Source organism: Choloepus didactylus, chromosome 11 (assembly GCF_015220235.1).
Source record: "Choloepus didactylus isolate mChoDid1 chromosome 11, mChoDid1.pri, whole genome shotgun sequence".
Lineage (NCBI taxonomy): Eukaryota > Metazoa > Chordata > Mammalia > Pilosa > Megalonychidae > Choloepus > Choloepus didactylus.
In genome coordinates, this window is record NC_051317.1 from 32,260,367 (window position 1) to 32,284,307 (window position 23,941).

The 23,941-nt window shown below is 44.4% G+C and overlaps 1 protein-coding gene across 3 annotated transcripts in view; it reads left to right on the top strand.

The window, feature by feature from the left end:
- MTRR (5-methyltetrahydrofolate-homocysteine methyltransferase reductase) overlaps positions 1–16,086 on the top strand; it is a 44,119-nt gene extending 28,033 nt beyond the window's left edge. For all 3 annotated transcript variants that reach the window (XM_037799005.1, XM_037799007.1, XM_037799006.1), the window contains 3 exons: positions 9,009–9,101; positions 9,218–9,397; positions 13,442–16,086. In XM_037799005.1, coding sequence (XP_037654933.1) covers positions 9,009–9,101; positions 9,218–9,397; positions 13,442–13,586 — 418 coding nt within the window. In that variant the 3' untranslated portion in view covers positions 13,587–16,086. The remainder of the gene's footprint in view (positions 1–9,008; positions 9,102–9,217; positions 9,398–13,441) is intronic.
- The last annotated feature ends 7,855 nt before the right edge of the window (positions 16,087–23,941 follow it).

Sequence of the window (23,941 nt, forward strand, 5' to 3'; positions counted from 1 at the left end):
GTTATTACTTTTATGTATATGTGTTATATTCTACAAGAAAAAAAAATTAAAAAAAATTAAAAACAAACAAACCAGAATTGCACTTCTCTCCAGGTTTGTGAAGTGGTGAACAATTTGTATGTATAGTTCTCTAGATAGTGGAGTAGTGTCCTTTGGATAAAGTCATTTTGTTTGTTTGTTTTTCTTTTAGTTTTTCCTTAGGGAAGCAAGAGAGGAATGGCAGACAGGCATACTCTGGCATCTCATTGGTGTGTCCATCATTTTAAAAACACTTTTCAAAAGGAGATTGTAGAGCGTGACCCACCTGGGGAGGAATTTCTCATTTTTGTCCCAAGGTGCTAAGAACTCCATCAATATCACACAATTCGAAAAGTCAGCTGCCGAAATATGGAAGTAAACAGTTTCTCAGCTTCTTTTGCTTGAGTATAGGGAGTCTTTAGGGTCAGAATTTCACAGGTTAAAACTCTCATTATGGAAGATGGTGGATTGGTGAGGTGTATGTTTTAGTTACTCCTCCAGGGAATCAGGTAGAAAGCCAGGAACTGTGTGGACTGGACACCGCAGAGCAATCTGACTTCGGGCATACTTCATACAACACTCATGAAAACGTGGAACTGCTGAGATCAGCGAAATCTGTAAGTTTTTGTGGCCAGGGGACCCGTGCCCCTCCCTGCCAGGCTCAGTCCTGTGGGAGTTGGGGCTGTCAGTGCCGGGAAGGAGAAGGGAGAACTGCAGTGGCAGCTCTTATCGGAAACTCATTCTACTGACCCAGACTCCAACCATAGATAGACTGAGACCAGACACCAGAGAATCTGAGAGCAGCCAGCCCAGAAGAGAGAAGATAGGCATAGCAAAAAAACAGCAAGACAAACTCAAAAATAAAAGCGGAGGCTTTTTGGAGTTCTGGTGAACATAGAAAGGGGAAGGGCAGAGCTCAGGCCCTGAGGCTGTTTTGCAAAACAGATCAGAAAAACTGATCTCTCTGCCCCCTGGATCTTTCCTTAATAGCCCTAATTTCTTTGTTTCTTAGCATTTCAATAACGCATTAGATCTGCTGGGAGGGCCCTTTTTTTTTTTTTTTTCTTTTTTTTCATTTTCTAAAACAATTACTCTAAGAAGCCTAATACAGAAAGCCTCAAAGACTTGCAGTTTGGGCAGGTCAAGACAAGAGCAGAACTGAGAGCTCTGAGACAAAAGGCAATAATCCAGTGGCTGAGAAAATTCACTAAACACCACAACTTCCCAAGAAAAGGGGGGCATCCGCTCACAGCCATCATCCTGGTGGACAGGAAACACTCCTGCCCATCACCAGCCCCATAGCCCAGAGCTTCCCCAGACAACCGAATGTGATGGAAGTGCTTACAATAACACGCATACACCACAAAACTGGGCGTGGACATTAGCCTTCCCTGCACCCTCAGCTGGTAGTCCCAGACTTGGGAAGGTGGAGCAGTGGGAATTAACAAGCCCCATTCAGACATCATTTCAGCAGACTGGGAGCCTCCCTACACAGACTGGCAGCCCAGAACCATGCTGGGGGGACAGCACTCACCTGTGACATAGCACAGTCATCCCTCAATAGAGGACCAGGTGGTGCAAGGCCTGGAAGAGGGACCCACTCGCAAGTCTCAGGGGCCACACGCCAATACCAAGGACTTGTGGGTCAGTGGCAGAGACAAACTGGCAGGACTGAACTGAAGGATTAGACTATTGCAGCAGCTTTGAAACTCCAGGAACACCAGGGAGATTTGGTTGTTAGAGCCACCCCCCTCCCTGACCGCCCAGACACACGCCCCTTATACAGGGCGGGCAACACCAACGACACACGCAAGCTTGGTACACCAACTGGACCCCGCAAGACTTACTCCCCCACTCACCACAGAGGCAAAGCAGGGGAGAACTGGCTTGAGGGGAACAGGTGGCTCGTGGACGCCACCTGCTGGTTAGTCACAGAAAGTGTACTCCACGAAGCTGTAGATCTGACAAATTAGAGATAAGGATTTCAATTGGTCTACAAATCCTAAAAGAACACTACCAAGTTAAGCAAATGCCAAGAGGCCAAAAACAACACAAAATTTTAAAGCATATGAAAAAACCAGACAATATGGATAACCCAAGCCCAAGCACCCAAATCAAAAGATCAGAAGAAATACAGTACTTAGACCAACTAATTAAAGAACTAAAGATGAACGACGAGACCATGGCACGGGATATAAAGGACATCAAGAAGAGCAGGGAACAGGATATAAAGGACATCAAGAAGACCCTAGAAGAGCATAAAGAAGACATTGGAAGACTAAATAAAAAAAATAGGTGATCTTATGGAAATTGAAGAAACTGTTGACCAAATTAAAAAGATTCTGGATACTCATAGTACAAGACTAGAGGAAGTTGAACAATGAATCAGTGACCTGGAAGATGACAGAACGGAAAATGAAAGCACAAAAGAAAGAATGGGGAAAAAAATCGAAAAAATCGAAATGGACCTCAGGGATATGATAGATAATATAAAACTTCCAAATATAAGACTCATTGGTGTTCCAGAAGGAGAAGAAAAGGGTAAAGGTCTAGGAAGAGTATTCAAAGAAATTGTTGGGGAAAACTTCCCAAATCTTCTAACCACCGTAAATACACAAATCATAAATGCCCAGCGAACTCCAAATAGAATAAATCCAAATAAACCCACTCCGAGACATCTTCTGATCACACTGTCAAATACAGAAGAGAAGGAGCAAGTTCTGAAAGCAGCAAGAGAAAAGCAATTCACCAGATACAAAGGAAACAGCATAAGACTAAGCAGTGATTATGCAGCAGCCACCCAGAGGCAAGAAGGCAGTGGTATGACGTATTTAAAATTCTGAAAGAGAAAAATTTCCAGCCAAGAATACTTTATCCAGCAAAGCTCTCCTTCAAATTTGAGGGAGAGCTTTAATTTTTCACAGACAAACAAATGCTGAGAGAATTTGCTAACAAGAGACCTGCACTACTGGAGATACTAAAGGGAGCCCTACAGACAGAAAAACAAAGAAAGGAGAGAGAGACATGGAGAAGGGTTCAGTACTAAAGAGATTCAGTATGGGTACATTAAAGGATATTAATAGAGGGAAAAATATATATGACAAACATAAACCAAAGGATAAGATGGCTGATTCAAGAAATGCTTTCATGGTTATAACATTGAATGTAAATGGATTAAACTCACCAATTAAAAGATACAGACAAACAAATGCTGAGAGAATTTGCTAACAAGAGACCTGCACTACTGGAGATACTAAAGGGAGCCCTACAGACAGAAAAACAAAGAAAGGAGAGAGACATGGAGAAGGGTTCAGTACTAAAGAGATTCAGTATGGGTACATTAAAGGATATTAATAGAGGAAAAAATATATATGACAAACATAAACCAAAGGATAAGATGGCTGATTCAAGAAATGCTTTCATGGTTATAACATTGAATGTAAATGGATTAAATTCACCAATTAAAAGATACAAATTTGCAGAATGGATCAAAAAAAACCAACCATCAATAGGCTGCATACAAGAGACTCATCTTAGATACAGGGACACAAAGAAATTGAAAGTGAAAGGATGGAAAAAAATATTTCATGCAAGCTACAGCCAAAAGAAAGCAGGTGTAGCAATATTAATCTCAGATAAAATAGAATTTAAATGCAGGGATGTTTTGAGAGACAAAGAAGGCCACTACATAGTAATAAGAGGGGCAATTCAACAAGAAGAAATAACAATCATAAATGTTTATGCACCCAATCAAGGTGCCGCAAAATACATGAGAGAAACACTGGCAAAACTAAAGGAAGCAATTGATGTTTCCACAGTAATTGTGGGAGACTTCAACACATCCCTCTCTCCTATAGATAGATCAACCAGACAGAAGACCAATAAGGAAATTGAAAACCTAAACAATCTCTTAAATGAATTGGATTTAACAGACATATATAGAACATCACATCCCAAATCACCAGGATACACATACTTCTCTAGTGCTCACGGGACTTTCTCCAGAATAGATCATATGCTGGGACATAAAACAAGCCTGAATAAATTTAAAAAGATTGAAATTATTCAAAGCACATTCTCTGACCACAATGGAATACAATTAAAAGTCAATAACCCTAAGAGACTTAGAAAAGTCACAAATACCTGGAGGTTAAACAACACACTCCTAAACAATCAGTGGGTTAAAGAAGAAATAGCAAGAGAAATTGCTAAATATATAGAGACGAATGAAAATGAGAACACAACATACCAAAACCTATGGGGTGCAGCAAAAGCGGTGCTGAGGGGGAAATATATAGCACTAAATGCATATATTAAAAAGGAAGAAAGAGCCACAATCAAAGAACTAATGGATCAACTGAAAAAGCTAGAAAATGAACAGCAAACCAATCCTAAACAAAGTAGAAGAAAAGAAATAACAAGGATTAAAGCCGAAATAAATGACATAGAGAACAAAAAAACAATAGAGAGGATAAATAACACCAAAAGTTGGTTCTTTGAGAAGATCAACAAGATTGACAAGCCCCTAGCTAGACTGACAAAATCAAAAAGAGAGAAGACCCATATAAACAAAATAATGAATAAGAAAGGTGACATTACTGCAGATCCTGAGGAAATTAAAAAAATTATAAGAGGGTACTATGAACAACTGTATGGCAACAAACTGGATAATGTAGAGGAAATGGACAATTTCCTGGAAACATATGAACAACTTAGACTGACCAGAGAAGAAACAGAAGACTTCAACCAACCAATCACAGTCAAAGAGATCCAATCAGTCATCAAAAAGCTTCCCACAAATAAATGCCCGGGGCCAGATGGCTTCACAGAATTCTAGCAAACTTTCCAGAAAGAACTGACACCAATCTTACTCACACTCTTTCAAAACATTGAAGAAAATGGAACACTACCTAACTCATTTTATGAAGCTAACATCAATCTAATACCAAAACCAGGCAAAGATGCTACAAAAAAGGAAAACTACCGGCCAGTCTCCCTAATGAATATAGATGCAAAAATCCTCAACAAAATACTTGCAAATCGAATCCAAAGGCACATTAAAAAAATCATACACCATGACCAAGTGGGATTCATTCTAGGCATGCAAGGATGTTTCAACATAAGAAAATCAATCAATGTATTACAACACATTAACAAATCAAAAGGGAAAATTCAAATGATCATCTCAATAGATGCTGAAAAAGCATTTGACAAAATCCAACATCCCTTTTTGATAAAAACACTTCAAAAGGTAGGAATTGAAGGAAACTTCCTCAATATGATAAACAGCATATATGAAAAACCCACAGCCAGCATAGTACTCAATAGTGAGAGACTGAAAGCCTTCCCCCTAAGATCAGGAACAAGACAAGGATGCCTGCTATCACCACTGTTATTCAACATTCTGCTAGAAGTGCTAGCCAGGGCAATCTGGCAAAACAGAGAAATAAAAGGCATCCAAATTGGAAAGGAAGAAGTAAAACTGTTGTTGTTTGCAGATGATATGATCTTATATCTGGAAAACCCTGAGAAATCAACGATACAGCTACTAGAGCTAATCAACAAATTTAGCAAAGTAGCGGGATACAAGATTAATGCACACAAGTCAGTAATGTTTCTATATGCTAGAAATGAACAAACTGAAGAGACACTCAAGAAAAAGACACCATTTTCAATAGCAACTTAAAAAATCAAGTACCTAGGAATAAACTTAACCAAAGATGTAAAAACTATACAAAGAAAACTACATAACTCTATTAAAAGATGGAAAAATATTCCATGTTCATGGATAGGAAGGCTAAATGTCATTAAGATGTCAATTCTACCCAAACTCATCTACAGATTCAATGCAATACAAATCAAAATTCCATCAACCTACTTTGCAGACTTGGAAAAGCTAGTTATCAAATTTATTAGGAAAGGGAAGATGCCTCAAATTGCTAAAGACACTCTAAAAAAGAAAAACCAAGTGGGAGGACTTACACTCCCTGACTTTGAAGCTTATTATAAAGCCACAGTTGTCAAAACAGCATGGTACTGGCACAAAGATAGACATATAGGTCAATGGAAACAAATTGAGAATTCAGAGATAGACCCCCAGATCTATGGCCAACTGATCTTTGTTAAGGCCCCCAAAGTCACTGAACTGGGTCATAAAGGTCTTTTCAACAAATGGGGCTGGGAGAGTTGGATATCCATATCCAAAAGAATGAAAGAGGACCCCTACCTCACACCCTACACAAAAATTAACTCAAAATGGACCAAAGATCTCAATAAAAAAGAAAGTACCATAAAACTCCTAGAAGATAATGTAGGAAAACATCTTCAAGACCTTGTATTAGGTGACCACTTCCTAGACTTTATACCCAAAGCACAAGCAACAAAAGAGAAAATAGATAAATGGGAACTCCTCAAGCTTAGAAGTTTCTGTACCTCAAAAGAATTTGTCAAAAAGGTAAAGAAGCAGCCAACTCAATGGGAAAAAATTTTTGGAAACCATGTATCTGACAAAAGACTGATATCTTGCATATATAAAGAAATCCTACAACTCAATGACGATAGTACAGACAGGCCAATTATAAAATGGGCAAAAGATATGAAAAGACAGTTCTCTGAAGAGGAAATACAAATGGCCAAAAACACATGAAAAAATGTTCACCTTCACTAGCTATTAGAGATGCAAATTAAGACCACAATGAGATACCATCTCACACCAATTAGAATGGCTGCCATTAAACAAACAGCAAACTACAAATGCTGGAGGGGATGTGGAGAAATTGGAACTCTTATTCGTTGTTGGTGGGACTGAATAATGGTTCTGCCACTCTGGAAGTCAGTCTGGCAGTTCCTTAGAAAACTAGATATAGAGATACCCTTCGATCCAGCAATTGCACTTCTCGGTATATACCCAGAAGATCGGAGAGCAGTAACACGAACAGTTATCTGCACGCCAATGTTCATAGCAGCATTATTCACAATTGCCAAGAGATGGAAACAACCCAAATGTCCTTCAACAGAGGAGTGGATAAATAAAATGTGGTATATACACACGATGGAATACTACACGGTAGTAAGAAGGAATGATGTTGTGAAACATATGACAACATGGATGAACCTTGAAGACATAATGCTGAGCGAAATAAGCCAGGCACAAAAAGACAAATATTATATGCTACCACTAATGTGAACTTTGAAAAATGTAAACCGAATGGTTTATAATGTAGATTGTAGGGGAACTAGCGATAGAGAGCAATTAAGGAAGGGGGAACAATAATCCAAGGAGAACAGATAAGCTATCATGGGTAAATTTAATGTTCTGGGAATGCCCAGGAATGACTATGGTCTGTTAATTTCTGATGGGTATAGTAGGACCAAGTTCACAGAAATGTTGCTATATTAGGTTACTTTCTTGGGGTAGAGTAAGAAAACATTGGAAGTAAAGTAGTTATCTTAGGTTAGTTGTCTTTTTCTTACTCCCTTGTTATGGTCTCTTTGAAATGTTCTTTTATTGTATGTTTTTTTTTTTTTTTTTTTTTTTAATTTTTCATACAGTTGATTTAGAAAAAAAAAAGTTTAAAAAAAAAAAAAAACAAGGAAAAAAAATATGCAGAGCCCCCTTGAGGGGCCTGTGGAGAATGCAGGGGTATTTGCCTACCCCACCTCGATGGTTGCTAACATGACCACAGACATAGGGGACTGGTGGTTTGATGGGATGAGCCCTCTACCACGGAATTTGCCCTTGGGAAGACTTGCTGCAAAGGAGAGGCTAGGCCTCCCTATAATTGTGCCTAAGAGCCTCCTCCCAAATGCCTCTTTGTTGCTCAGATGTGGCCCTCTCTCTCTAGCTAAGCCAACTTGAAAGGTGAAATCACTGCCCTCCCCACTACTTGGGATCAGACACCCAGGGGAGTGAATCTCCCTGGCAACGTGGAATATGACTCCCAGGGAGGAATGTAGACCCGGCATCGTGGGATGGAGAACATCTCCTTGACCAAAAGGGGGATGTGAAAGGAAATGAAATAAGCTTCAGTGGCAGAGAGATTCCAAAAGGAGCCGAGAGGTCACTCTGGTGGGCACTCTTACACACAATATAGACAACCCTTTTTAGGTTCAAATGAATTGGGGTAGCTGGTGGTGGATACCTGAAACCATCAAACTATAACCCAGAACCCATGAATCTTGAAGACAATTGTATAAAAATGTGGCTTATGAGGGGGACAGTGGGATGGGGGGGGCCATAGGGATCACACTCCCGTTTGTCTGGTTTGTGGATGAATGAGTGGAAACGTGGGGGAAGGAAACAAACAAAGAAACAGAGAAGGGCGCCCAGTGCGCTTTTTTACTTTAGTTGCTCTTTTTCACTTTAATTATTATTCTGGTTATTTTTGTGTGTGTGGTAATGAGGGTGTCGGGGATTGATTTTGGTAATGAATGTACAACTATGTAATGGTACTGTGAACAATCAAATGTACGATTTGTTTTGTATGACTGCATGATATGTGAATATATCTCAATAAAATGAATTAAAAAAAAACTCTCAAAAAAAAAAAAAAAGTAGATTGTTCTCATTCCACCTTTTAAAGGCCAGGCTCACTGTGCCACGTCTCCATTCTTAATGAAGAGTTATTTTTATTCGTAAAAATCATGATTAATATTATTTAATGTAGACATTAGTCTGGGTGTCCCAATATGATTTTACTTTGTCCTTGTTATAAATGCGTCACGTTGCTCACTTGCAGCTCATCGACGGTTGGGGCTCGTGGAAGCGCTGCCTTTGCGTAGCATCTGCAGGAGCGGCCACGACGTCCTGTGGGCAGCAAATGTTAACTGAGTGAATGAATTTTCAGTGAGTGCAGAGATGAACTTTGCACACCTACTGGTTTGTGGGTGGTATTTCCTGATGAAAGAAAAGATTGGTTTTACATGTTGTTTACAAGAGATTGGTTTTACATGTTGTTACATGAAACGTCTTAACTGTGTTTTTCACTTAGAGAGAAACTCCAGGAACAACACCCAGAAGGAAACTTTGGAGCGATGTGGCTGTTCTTTGGCTGCAGGCACAAGGACAGGGATTATTTATTCAGGTACTTCTCGGCTCTGGTGTTTTTAATTCTCAGCCAGAGTGTACAGTTCTAATGTTCAGGTGCTTTTAACTTTAAATTACGGACTTGCCAGTGACCTGCTATGTAATCCCTTTCAGAGAAGAGCTCAGGCATTTCCTGAAGAGTGGGATCTTAACTCACCTAAGGGTTTCCTTCTCAAGAGATGCACCTGTGGGGGAGGAAGCCCCAGCCAAGTATGTGCAAGACAACATCCAGCTTTACTCCAAGCAGGTGGCGAGAATCCTCCTCCATGAAAATGGTTATATTTATGTGTGTGGGTAAGTGGTCCTCATGCTTAGATGCCAGAAAGGAGAAGGCAGAGATGGTATTTATGAGAGAAACAGAAGAGTCATTAGTTATGATCTAGTCATGTGGCAATGAGACATTCGATTCTCAGGTACGGGAATAGAAATGCAGTTCTAAAATGAGTCTGACATACACTTAATAGTCAAGAAGTTGTTATTATCAGGGAAATAGAAGTGAAAATTAGTTGAAGTCTCTGGATTGATTTTGTTATGTATATAAGGATATGTGATTTCTACAATTGGACTAAGGAAAAAAAAGAATGGTTTTGACTTTGAGAATGTGGATGCTTAGATCCTTTTCCTTCAAGGCAAAGTTTGTGTTGATGTAAACCAGGAGTCACTGGGGCAAGATCCATTAGAGAAACTCATAATTGCTGGTTTAGAAAGCAGAATTTTTGTGAATTTGTTTCCGTTTTAATGGAACTCAAAAAATTCTACTGTATTAAAAAGAGAGACTTGAAGTAAAAAAAATTTTCTCTTTTACCCTAATATGTCCCAAACACTTAACACGTTCTCTAAGTCAGGTTGGTTGGCTGGTTTTTTAAATTGTGACCCATATGAAGAAATACTGGCACCTTGAACCAGAATGCATATAATTGAAATGGAAGTTTCATGAAACAAAACTTAGTTTTTCTATATGTGGCACGTTCTCATGACTCCTATTCTGTTTTTTAGTTTCGTTTTTTTTTTTTTTTTTTTTTTTTTTTTAATGACCCCTTTGACTCAGTTGAGAAACGCAGGCTTGGGATGATGAAGGGATTCTGGACATCATGTACAGTTTCATTTAGTTTCTGATGAAGAATTTGATTTTCACTTGTCTTTTGTATGGGACAGTATTGAAATTTGTGTTGAAGTTTTAGAGATACACCTCTATAAATAGTAGAGTAAAAGCTATCTGTACAAACATGCAAATAACTTGTAATTGAGAACTTGGGAGTTTTCTTAAGTAGCCAAACTCTTAAGATGATTGTTTAATTCTTCTAAACATTTAAGGAAGAAGTACCAATCTTACCCAAACTCTTCCAACAGAGAGGTAGGAAATACCTCCCCACCAGACATAAAAGCTTTTTTGAATCTACTTCCCTGCCAGCTGCTGCCGTTTCCTTTTTGCTTTTGAGCAAAACCCCTCAAAAGACACCTCTACCCACCATCTCCTGTTACTGCCATCACGTTCTCTCTTAACTTCACACCTGTCTCCTTTGACTTCTCCAGAACACCTTTCTTCGAGGTCCTTCTGCAGAGTCCATTGCTCAGTTCCCAGCCTTCATCTTGGGTGACCATCCCCTTCTTCTTGACGATACTTTCTTTGCTTTGCCCCAGGACACTGCCGTTTCCTTTCTCCACATTCACGGGTCATGTGGTCTGTGTCCTTCGCTGGTGGCCGCCCTTCGCCCTGACCTCAGGATTGGCATGAACTGGGCTCCGCCCTGGGTTCCCTTCTTGTATGAAGTCCCTTCCATGGTGACCTCAGGAAGCGCCTGGATTTAAAGGCTCTCTGTGTGCTGACAACTCCCGGCTCCTCCTTCCTGCTGGCTCCTTTCCCGAACTCTAGGCTCACGTTGTCACTGCCCACCATAGGGGCGTCTGGCAGACGTTTCACACTCGGTATGTCCAAAACCGAGGTGCTTGCTCCATCCCGTTCTTCCAATCTGCTTCTCCCTTGGCTTTCCCTACCTCTGTTGGCAGCATTCCATCCCTCCAATTGCTGAGGAGAAGCACAGGGACTTTTTTATTGCTACTCTTTCCTCCTCATTCCCCATCTAGTCCATCAGCAAACCCTGTTCATGCCCCCATCTACCTTGCGGCCCCACTGCTGCCCCACCTGGATGCCTGCAAGAGCTTCTTAGCAGCGCTCCCTGTTTCCAGCCCTGGGCTTCTGCAGCTCTGCTTCTAGCTCTTGTCAGAACTGCAGCCTGGGTGGTTTTGAAAGTCCCAGTCAGATCATCTTCTGCTCAGTCCCGACAGCAAGCCTGTTTCAAGCAGAATCAAATGGGGTTTAAGGCCCTTTAGTGGCCTGGCTCCCTGTAAGCCCCTCTCCCGCTGCTCTCTCCTTTGCTCCAAGTACACACCAGCCGACTCCTGCCTTGGGCGTCTCCTCCAGCTGCTCCCTCTCCCTGGAAGGCTCGGTCCCCAGTAACTCCCTTGCCTTCAAGTTCTGCTCAGATGATACTTTTATCAGTGAGACCTACCTGGAGCAGACTGTTTAACACTCACCCACCATTCCTGCGTCCTCCCACCCCCATCCCTGAGTCAGCGTCCAATCGCCTCTCACCCCTCACCGTGCTCCACTTTTATCTCCTGACCTGCCAGCACATGTCCCATTTATGGTTATGCTTATTTAAGTCTCTCTTATAGCACTAGATTGTGAGCTTCACAAGGGAGGGATATTTGTCTGCTGTGATTACTAGTGTATTCTAAGCACCTACATGCTCAGTAAGTTTTCAGTGAAGAAAAGATATATATAATATTTGCTATATATTTATTTAGTTCATTAGTGGTAACTGCCTTTCAAAAAAGCAAGAGAAGGAAGAGTGATGGGGGTGCCCCTTCCATTGGGAGGGCCAGGGAAGGCCTCTCTGAATGAAGTGATGACAGGTCTGCAAGTAGCCGAGGGAAAGTCTCCCTAGTTACAGAGAATGGCAAGTGGGGAGGCCCCTGAGGCAGAAGTGAGTGAGGCACCCTGGAGGCACGGTAAGAAAACGAGTGTGGCTGGAGCAGAGCAGACGAGAGAGAGCGTGGCAGGAAGTGAGCCTGGGAGGCTGGCAGGGGTCAGATCACATCACCGTTATGGGCCATCCTAAGAATCTCCAGTTTCATTTTTAATGTGATGGAAAATCTTTGTGAGGTTTTTCTCAGTTTGAGAAAACTGAACTACGAAATGATCACTGTGGCTGCAGATGTGGGCTGGAGTGAGGTAGGAGTGAAAGTGGGAGAGCCCGGCGGGCAGCAGCACGTCACTGTGGTTAACGCAGGGGCCCCGAGCCCCACTGCCTGGGTTCCTAACTGGATAGATGACTGCAGTTCTCTGTGCTGCACTGTTCACCTCCATGGAGTGGAGTCGATGATACGAATAAATGACAGAGGTCAGAGGAGAGAAGAGGGCTCAGAATGGGGCCTGTGTCACTCCAATGCCGAGGGGTCCATCAGGGAAACAGGAGCTGATGGAGGACATGGCAAAGGGAAAGCTACAAGCAGGAGCAAACCAGGAGAGTGCTGTCCCGGAAGGCAAGGGAGCCCTGCCTGAGGTGGCACATGCTGAGACAGAGCAGAAAGAGGGACCGTTAGGCGTGGCAGTGTGACGGCACCGGTGACCCGGGGAATGGCAGCAGGGACAGAAGTTCTGTTAGAGGAGGGAATGAAGAGAAAGTTGAGGTAGAAAATGCTTTGAAGAAGTTTTGCCATAAGGGACCAGGACAAGTTCAAATCCTGACATACAAGTGCTGTCCAGCCCTTTACTCCTTCATCCAGCACGCGTGCCTGCTGAACGCCTGGCCCTGTTGAGATGTTGGGCGATGGGAGGGTAAATGAGATACAGCCCTCCCCTTCTGTGCTGGAAGGCCACGTAGACAGGCGGCTATGATACAGCAGGTGCAGTGACCGTGCACGTGAATGTGTGTGTAGAAACTCTCAGAAGTGTGTGCAAGGCACACACAAGTCCTGCTCTGTGCCTTGGGAGTTGAGGGGTGAGCGAGCGAGGAGCCAGGTTGTGGCACTTCCCAGGGCTTTGGGCTGCTCCCAGGGACACTAGGGGGGCTCTGAAGTGTTGTAAGTGTGGGGCCATGTGGTCAGCTTTGCGTTTCAGGATGGCCACTGGGCATGAAGGCCTGAGCATAGACAGGGAAGGTGGGGGGGACGCATGAGCCAGACGGGAGACCTGCCGGGAAGCTCGGAGAGCCCTGGAGAGGGTGGGCAGGTCCGAAGCTGCAGTGATGTGGAGTCAGGGATTTGTTTAGTGCACTGCAGAGAATTTGGCAGGTATTTCTGTTTCTTAAACACTGACGTTGTTTTCTTTTCTAGAGATGCTAAGAATATGGCCAAGGATGTAAATGATACCCTTGTGGAAATAATAAGCAAAGAGACTGGAATTGAAAAATTAGAAGCAATGAAAACATTGGCTACTTTAAAAGAAGAAAAACGGTACCTTCAGGATATTTGGTCATAAACCCAGAAAGGAAAGGAACAGAATTAGGCTTTTTTGTTTCAGAAACTAAAAGACAATTTTATCTGAGCTTTTAACTTTCAATGTTAAAAATTATTAGTTTCTTTAGCATTTCATGGAGGAGGTGGGGTGGGGAGTGGCTCACATACCAATGTGGGGTACTCTCCCGATTCGGTTTTACCCTCTCACCATCTGCCATCTACTCCCTTCTTCCGCTGGCCCTCCCCAAAATACCATGTTTCTGGGGGTGCCCCGTGCTGAGCGGAGCCCCTCCCTGGGGCCTCCCTTATGTCCTGAGGGCTTTGCAGAGACTCCTGATGTGGGCACTGGGCAGACTGGGTGTGATTTGGCTCTTTTCAACTGATGCTGCCAATTTTTTTTTGATAATACAAAAATAATTTACCATTTTTCTATGAAGTATGTGCATAAAGAAATTTTAAATTAATGTATTTAAATTACATATGTACAGCATATCCAGTTACATGTTTATTTAACTTTATCAAATTATTTATTACCAAAACTATATTTCTGATAAAAGATATTTTAAGGTAATGCTGCTGGAAATGTGAATGATATGTTGAAATTCCACTCTGACATGTGATTTATGTGTCATGATTCTTTTTAATACCAGAATTTTGGAATTTCAGGAAATTTGCATTCAATTTCAAGACACCAGTATGTTCATATTCAAGTGAAAGAGATACAACCTTTTTCCTCTCTCCACCTCCCTGACTCTATTCTTTTCTGCGCCTCTGTGCCATATTTCTGTTTATCCACATAACTGATCTTCTCTCCATGAGGATGCTGTAGACGAGGCTTAGAATACTGGCTTCAATTAAGTCCTGTGTTTTTAAATTCCCAAGGACAAAATCCTCTCTCAAATTTGTCGCAGCAGAAAACAAAATGTAAAGGGTATGATGACCTTCCTCCTAGACTTTAGGATATGTTGTTTTTTTATTCAAGAGATTGGCATTTAAAAAAACAGATCTCTTCCTGAGAAATAAATATCTGAAGGAAATACGACAATCTTCAGATTTCATAAGGCTTTGTGGCTGTTCATTATAGTCTCTAACCTTGTATATTTCATGCATTCTGCAAGAGAAACCAATCTAAAAAATAGAATGAGACGGAAAAACATACCATGCAAATACTATATGACGTATGTAATTATATACATAAGTTGTACATATCAGCCAAAGTAGACATAAGGTGAAGACACTAAAAGGACAAAGAACAGTGTTCCTTATTGATAGCAATAACAAGAGAATATAACCATCAAAAACTTGTGTATGCCTACCAATATTGCTTACAAATATATGCAAATATATACGAAAACAGAAAGATCCATAAGGAGAAATTGATGCATCTTTCATCATAATGGGTGTTGGAAACTGACCTTAGCCAGTTTGTTTGTACACAATTCTTTCTGGTAGATACTAGTAGATACTAAATTTTAGGCAGATATTGGTCAGCTGCTTCCCCACAGCCTTGCCCGTGGTGAAAATAGATCTCAGTCCAAATTCCGCCACATATACAGATGTTTAATAAATAAATATTTATTAGCAGTCAGGTACACAACATATCCTATAACCTATTCTGTAAGGTGAATGAATTCCAAGTCCCATCTTTTTAGTGGGGGCAACCACATCTTGCTTGATACTCAAGGTGGCTGTGATGGTCTCCCAGGGACAAGACTGTTGGCTCTTTCCATGAGCCGTGCGCCAGCCCAGTGGCTGAGCACAGTGCTGCTTTGGGGTTAAGCCTCAGGCACCACCCCCCTTAGGGGAGTGGGGAGGGACGTGCTCTAAATTGTTTTAGCCACTCTCCAGATCTTGAATGCCACTAGTTTAACCAGTGAGAGACCTTTTCTAATCTCAATTATTCTAACAAGTGCTGCTGCCCCCACTGTTTTCAGTCACGTTCATTATGCTTATTAATAGGTGGAAGCTCGTGTTGATCGGTGATAAAGTTAATGAAAGAACTTGTGGAAGCGTTCTCTGGAATATGGTTTTCCTGATTAGAGGCTCGCTGCACCCAGGGGGTTCCTTACTTTCTGTGTCACACAGACATAGTGTGTGCGCTGAGCATTCTGAAGTGATTTACAGACACCGTAATACTGGGACAGTAACAGGCATATTTGGTCATAAACAATCAGATAAATCAGATGAGATACAATTTAAATTTCAGAATGAGCAAACTTGATATATATATATATGCCACACCTAACAAATGGGTCGCCCACATTGGTTTCAAATACAATTGAAACATTTAAAAAATTGACTATGATCTAGGTCATAACTATTCAAAAAACTGCATAAAATAAGGCAATGATCACTGACTCCAGTGCCATAAAAGTGAGCTACAAAAAGCAACTCAGTTAACATGGATGAAACTTGAAGACATAATGCTGAACGAAATAAGCCAGGCACAAAAAAAGAAACATATGCTACCACTAATGTGAACACTGAAAAATGTAAAATAAATGGTTTATAAAGTAGAATATAGGGGAACTAGCGATAGCAATTAATGAAGGGGAAACAATAACCCAATAAGAACAGATAAGCTATCGTGGGTAAATTTAACATTCTGGGAATGTCCAGGAATGACTATGGTTTGTTAATTTCTGGTGGGTTTGGTAGGAACAAGTTCACAGAAATGTTGCTTGTTGGAAGTAAAATAGTTATTTTCGGTTGGTTGTCTTTTTCTTACTCCCTTGTTATGGTTTGTTTGAAATGTTTTTTTTATTGTATATCTTGTTAAAAAAAATGAAAAAAAAATATGCAGAGCCCCCTTAAGGAGCTGGTGGAGAATGCAGGGGTATTGGGCTGCCCCACCTTGATGGTTGCTAATGTGCTCACAGACATAGGGGACTGGTGGTTTGATGGATTGAGCCCTCTACCACGGAATTTGCCCTTGGGAAGACTGTTGCTGCAAAAGAGAGGCTAGGCCTCCCTATAATTGTGCCTAAGAGCCTCCTCCCAAATGCCTCTTTATTGCTCAGATGTGGCCCTCCCTCTCTAGCGAAGCCAACTTGAAAGGTGAAATCACTGCCCTCCCCGCTACGTGGGATCAGACACCCAGGGGAGTGAATCTCCCTGGCAACGTGGAATATGACTCCCAGGGAGGAATCTAGACCCGGCGTCATGGGATGGAGAACATCTTCTTGACCAAAAGGGGGATGTGAAAGGAAAGGAAATAAGCTTCAGTGGCAGAGAGATTCTGAAAGGAGCCGAGAGGTCACTCTGGTGGGCACTCTTACGCACAATATAGACAACCCTTTTTAGGTTCTAATGAATTGGAATAGCTAGCAGTAAGACCTAAAACTATCAAACTACAACCCCGAACTCTTGAATAAAATTGTAAAATTGTATAAAATGTAGCTTATGAGGGGTGACAATGTAATTGGGAAAGCCATATGGACCACTCTCCCCTTTTTCCAGTGTATGGATGGATGAGTAGAAAAATGGGGGCAAAAAAAAAAAAAAAAAACACCCAGTGTTCTTTTTACTTTAATTGTTCATCACTTTAATTTTTATTCTTATTTTTGTGTATGTGGTAATGAAAATGTTCAAAAATTAATTTTGGTGATAAACACACAACTATATAATGGTACTGTGAACAATTGAATGTACGCTTTTTATGACTGCATGGTATGTGAATATATCTCAATAAAATCGAATTAAAAAAAAAAGTCCATAGTGAAGAATTTTAAAACACATGCAAATGATTCATGGCAGAAGAAGGAAACAAAAATAGAATGCAGAACATTTAGAACCGCATTATTTTAAAGTATAAGTCCACATGGAATGAAGCCAAAACAATACTTGGAGGGAAATTTCATTCATTTCACAAATATTTTAATGCCTATTTTGCTAGCTACTGCTCAAAAGGCTCAAATACAGTAGTGAACAGGTATGTAACACCTCAGGGAACACACATTCTTATGTTGAGGAGAGAGAAAATAGTGAATAAACATGAAAAAATCTAGTGTCTGAGCATGTGATCAATGTTCTGTAGAAAAATTAGGGTAAAGGGTTGTGGTATGTGGTGTTGGGGGGTTTGGACAATTTTACGTAGCGGTGTCAGAGATGGTGAAGAAAGAGACAAGGGAACAAGCCATTGTGGATATCCTGAGGCAGGAGAATGCCTGTCATATTGGGGGGACAGCAAAGAGGCCAATGGGGCTAGAGCAGAGTGAAAGGGAGACTAAGGTGAGCACAGAGAAGAAGGGAGGTGAGAGTGCATTTCCTTGAGGTCATTGTAGGATTAGGCTTTTACTCTGAATAGCCATTTGATCCAGTTTGCATTCTAACTCTGTTGTATTGAGACTAAATTAGAGGCCAAGGGCTGAAGCAGGGAGAGCACGTGGGGAGCTGAGCTGAGATACAGGATCATATTGTCGAATCAGATTCAATAGTCTTTACTAATATTAACCTATATCAAGCTTTTTTTTTCTTTTTTTTTTTTTTTTTTGGAGTATAAAACAACTCCATTTTATACTCCAAAAGTTACACAGCTAACATGACATTTTCCAGAGAGCCATATCCCATAAATCTATGCATTTCAGGTTTATTTACAGTGAGTGTTCTAGGCAATCCAAATACATCCTGCCAAAAGCATTCAATAATTATATTAAATGTCATTGGACAAAATAATCCAAATGGAAGAAAGATTATCAAACAAATACACTGGTGTGCTGTTTAGAAGAGACACACTTTAAGTTACAGAAAGGTGGAAAATTAATGTTCGAAAGGGGCATGCCATGGAAATACTAACAAAAAGGTATAGCTAAATTAATATAAAAAGGAGATGAAGCAAGAAATATTACTAGAAATAAAAAGGGGCATTTTTGTAATGATTAAAGAGTCAATTGAAGAGGAAAACACAAAAATAATATGTATGCTCTTAATAACAAAGATTCAAAATATATGAGGCTAGTGTTGTCAGAACAGGAGAAAAAGCCAAATCCAAAATCAGAGTTGTAGAATTTAACATACTCATAGTAACAGAAAGAACAAGTAGACAAAATACTCAGTAAGCATTTAGAAGATTCTTAACCAAATGAACCTAACTAATATACATAACACTAAAATCAACAACTTAAAAATACAGTCTTTTTTGGTTCCTGTTGAATATTTACTAGAATACAGAAACTCAAAAAGGTAGAAACCATACAGCTTATGTTCTCTGAGAATTAAACCAAAAGTCTATACCTGCGGTCGCGTTTGCTGCTTCGTGGGGGGGGGGCAGCCGGTTGCTGAACCCTCGGCTCTCGGCGTTGCTCTGAGGGTACCGGCGGCGGGGGCTCTTTCCCGGAGGCGAGGGCGAGGCGGGGGACTGGGCCCTAGTCCCCGGCGGAGGCGTGCAAGGAGGGCGGCGAGAAGGAGCAGGCGGGACACGGTTCTTTGAGGGTGTGGAAAACCAAGAGAGAGAGAGCTTTATTAGGGGAGAGCACCAGCTTATATTGGGTGATTAGGGGGCGGGGTAGCTGTAGAGGTCAAAGGCTTGGATTGGTTCAGAGAGGGTGCAGAGGTTGATAGACAGGGGGCGGGAGTTGTTCCGGTAACTGAGCATGCTCACTAGAGGTGGGGGAGTTGCTCTGGCAACGAGGAGTGTCCGAGCAGGACAAGGGGGTGGGGAAAAGGCGGTTCCCTCCGGCAAGCCTCTCCCAACAGTGGTATTTTGGGTGAGGAAATGGGGCCTGCCTCCGGCCTCACTTTCCCAGGCCCGGGGGGCTGTGGAGGGCGCTGTCGCCCGTGCCCACCACCCTCCCCAGGGGCGGATCCGGTCCCCTGGCCCAGGCCCGCCAAGTTGAAGCACGTAATCAGTGTCCCGCATTTCCCCCTTCTTTTCAAATTAAAGGGAGAAGCTTACCGGAGAGGTCCGCCAAGGGATGAGGGAAGGGGACGGTTGGGGAGGGGAAAAAGGGGTAGACGGTGGCTCAGCAAGGCTGGAGCTCAGCGTTGGTGTGGCGCCCGGGCGCTCGACAAGGGCCTTGCTGGTAGCGGGCTGGGCGAAAGTTTAGAGAAGCTGGAGCTCGGGGTTGATACGAGGTTCAGGCGATTGAGAAGGGCCTCGCGGTCGACGGGTTGACCGGTGGCGGCGAGGTCGCTGAGGGTTGGTTGTCATCTTGGAGTAGGGAGCGTCAGAGGTGGCAAGTCGCTGGTACTGGACTTGCACGAACGAGGAAAAAATAGCATCCGTTTGTTTCCTTACAAGCTGGACAATTCTGCGGATAATGCAGGGTCCTAAAGTGAGAGCTAGAATAATCATTAGTAGGGGGCCGAGGAGAGGAAGAAGGTAAGGAAGGAGGGGAGTAAAGATGTGGGACCAATAGTTGGTGGCTTCACGGTCTCTTTTACGTTGTTCCAGTCCCTCTCGGACCTTTTTTAGGCTGTCCTCGGCGAGACCTGTGGAATTGGCATATACACAGCACTCTTCTCCTAGGGCGGCGCAGAGGCCCCCTTCTTTGAGGAGGAGAAGGTCGAGACCTCGGCGGTTTTGGAGCACTACCTCAGAGAGGGAATTAACAGAATTTTTAAGATGGGAAATAGCGTCTTGTAGGTGACGAATGTCCTCGTCAACAGCCGCCCGGAGGTGAGTTAGGGCGGAGCTTTGACTGGCTAATGCAGCGATTCCGGTGCCAGCGCCTGCAAGACCTAGGAGGGAGGCAATTGTGAGAACGGTGATGGGCTCTCGCTTTTGCAGTGGGGCAGGAGCTGCAGTTGTTTTCAGGCGGAGGAAGAAGTCTTCCTCACTGTGGTATAGGACCCTAGGGATGAGGACAATTAAGAGGCAAGTTTCATGAGTTGTATTGAGGGTTTGTACATTAAGGCAGGGGGTAAGTCCTGTAGAGGAGCAGAGCTATTGAGAGGAGTTGTGGGGAATAAGAAACTTGGCAGAGCTGCTGGGAGAGGAGTAGTTGGCACAAGCTGTGAGGCTGGGAGAGCTACTCGAGCGAGGGCGGATGCACTTTCCTGTAAAGGAGACTGAATGAAAGGTTAAGGGGACGGCAGAGGTATTCCAATTGCATTCCGAAGGGCTGTCCTCTGTGTTTTCTGAAAAAGAGAGGTTGGAGGCGACCGGCTCATACAGGGGGGAGGAAGTGGAGAGGCAAAGCCAACAAGAGGAGGTAAGATTGGGGTTGGAGGAATTCACTGAGGTGAAGGCCGCTTGGATCTGAGGTGCGGCTGGAGGGCTGTGGAAAAAGGGGGTTCACTCGGACTGGGGTCCAGGCCCAGGTGTACTGTTGTCATCTGGTGCACCAGGTTGCGAAGACGATGGCGTTCTCGTCTCGTTAGATGCGTGGTTGCTGGTGGCGGGCCGGATTGCCCTTCCTGGGATCCAGATTGGTTGTGCTGCATCATCTGGGAAAACACAAGCAAACCCGCGCCCCTGGGCGAGGAGTGGGGAGGGACCCTTCCAGGCATTATTCTCTGGGTCCTTCCAGTAAACCATCGGGGCCTGGGTGGGCCTATACGAGGGCCCCCAATGTTTATGTAGGGGCGAAAGCCCTTCCTTATTGAATGTGAGTAGATTAAGGTGAATAAGGGCTGCTATGATAAGGTCCCCTGGAGTTGCCTGGGGGAGCATTGCCCTTTCTTTTTCAATTTGTGTTTTTAAGCGGCGATGGACTGCTTCCACAATGGCTTGCCCCTGAGGATTATAGGGGATACCGAAGTGATGGGTGATGTTATATAACTGAAGAAAGGCCGCAAAGGAGGCACTGCGATAGGCAGGCCCATTGTCTGTTTTTAGGTCCCAGGGGACTCCCATGAAGAGAATTCCTTGTCTTAGGGCCTTGATACAGTGTTTGGCCATTTCCCCGGCAAGGGGGACTGCATAACACATGGCCGAGAAGGTGTCAATTATTACATGCACATATTTGAGGCGTCCAAAGGACGGAACGTGAGTTACATCCACTTGCCATCTAGAATTGGGTTTTAGGCCTCGTGGGTTGACTCCCTGAGGTTGCAGGGGGCCAAGCGGCGCAAAGGGCGCACAAGTTGCACAATTGCGGACAAGATGTTTACAGGTGTCTAGGGGGAGGCCACATAAATGATGTAACGACGTAGCCGAAAAGTGAAACCTGGAATGCAATAACTTGGCCTGGTTAACAGCATCCCCCAGAGGGGCTGCCGTGTGGGTTAGCATAGCTTGGATATTTTGAGCTGAGACCGCTTGGTCTACTATACTGTTGCCATTAGCCAAGGGCCCCGGAAGGCCTGAGTGACTACGAATGTGGCTAACGAACCAAGGATCCTGTCTATGCTCTAAGATGCTTCTGAGGTCAGAAAGTGCTTTATCGATGGCCGAGTTCCCGGGGAAAAAGGTGGAAAATGCGAGGACTCGGCAGACCTGATACGTGTAAAGGCTGTCAGTGAAAATGTTTACTGGGTGGCTGCAGTGGGCGTTTAGCGCGTATGACACTGCCAGAATTTCCCCCACTTGGACTGAATGAAGGTTAACATAACTGAATAGGCGGGGTTCCGGGTGGTCCTGAGAATAAGAGAGGAAGGCGAAACGGGTTTTGGAGGCGTCAGTGAAGACAGTAGTGGCACCCGGGATGGGTGCAGAGGAGGGGAAAGGATGGAAGGGGCTGCGGAAGGGAAGCTTGGCGAGCCCCTGTAACAGTCGATGGCTAGGATAGTGGCAGCTGAATTCCCCCTGAAATCCTTTTAAGAGGATTTGCATGTCACGTATAAGCAGGCGGGTTTGGCCTGCGTTCAGGGGCTAAACAATTTTTTCCGGCGGCGCTCCAAATACATGAACAGCCAGGGTGACTAGATCTGAAGCTAGGCTGATTCAGAGCCGCACTGCGGGGCAAATTTTCCTAAGCCGGCTTTTAGCAGGGTGCGCCCAAAGTAGAGGGCCTGGCACGGGAGTGGGGGTAGGGGCAGCGCTGTCCCAAGGGTTGCCTTGAGGTGTAGAAGGCAGCCAGGGGTTGTTAGTCGGCAGGGTGGGAGGAGTAGCGGCAACTGCCGGTAGCGGCTCCGAGGGGGAGCTTGTCGAAGGGGGAGGCGGAAGTGGGAGGCCCCAAGCGTCGCAAGATGGCGGCATGGTGGGCGTGGCTAAGACACAAGATGGTGGACTAGCTCCGCCCTGTGAAAGGGCGGGGTCTAAGGCATAAGATGGCGGACTAGCTCCGCCCTGTGAAAGGGCGGGATCTAAGGCATAAGATGGCGGACTAGCTCCGCCCTGTGAAAGGGCGGGGCCTAAGGCATAAGATGGCGGACTAGCTCCGCCCTGTGAAAGGGCGGGGCCTAAGGCGTAAGATGGCGGACTAGCTCCGCCCTGTGAAAGGGCGGGGTAAAGCGCATGCGGTTTCTGGCCCAGCTTAGGGCTGACGTCATCACTAGAGCACTTCCTCCCCTCAGTAGAAGAAGAAGGAGGAAGTTCGCCATTTTGGAGCAGTCTGGGGGGGCGGTTGCAAAGAGGCACACGGCGCCAAACAAAGAAAGAAACATACAAAGGACTACAGCAAAGTAATGGAGGGAAAGAGGGAGAGCGTTAGGAGGAATGGGGGTCATAGAAGAAAAGAAGGAGAGGCAGCCGGGATAATTGGGGAAGGGAGGAGCGGCTCCGGAGCGGCGAGGGAGAGGCGGCCCCTAACGCGGAGCGGCGAGGGAGAGGCGGCCCCTAACGCGGAGCGGCGAGGGAAAAGCGGCTCTGGGAGCGGCGAAGGAGAGGCGGCCCTTACCTTGCAGGCGAGGAGAAGGGAAGCTGGAGAGGCGTCCGGGCGAGTGGGCGACCTGCTAAACCGTCGTGTGGAGAATTCCTCACACGGGGCACCAGTTGCGGTCGCGTTTGCTGCTTCGTGGGGGGGGGGGCAGCCGGTTGCTGAACCCTCGGCTCTCGGCGTTGCTCTGAGGGTACCGGCGGCGGGGGCTCTTTCCCGGAGGCGAGGGCGAGGCGGGGGACTGGGCCCTAGTCCCCGGCGGAGGCGTGCAAGGAGGGCGGCGAGAAGGAGCAGGCGGGACACGGTTCTTTGAGGGTGTGGAAAACCAAGAGAGAGAGAGCTTTATTAGGGGAGAGCACCAGCTTATATTGGGTGATTAGGGGGCGGGGTAGCTGTAGAGGTCAAAGGCTTGGATTGGTTCAGAGAGGGTGCAGAGGTTGATAGACAGGGGGCGGGAGTTGTTCCGGTAACTGAGCATGCTCACTAGAGGTGGGGGAGTTGCTCTGGCAACGAGGAGTGTCCGAGCAGGACAAGGGGGTGGGGAAAAGGCGGTTCCCTCCGGCAAGCCTCTCCCAACAGTGGTATTTTGGGTGAGGAAATGGGGCCTGCCTCCGGCCTCACTTTCCCAGGCCCGGGGGGCTGTGGAGGGCGCTGTCGCCCGTGCCCACCACCCTCCCCA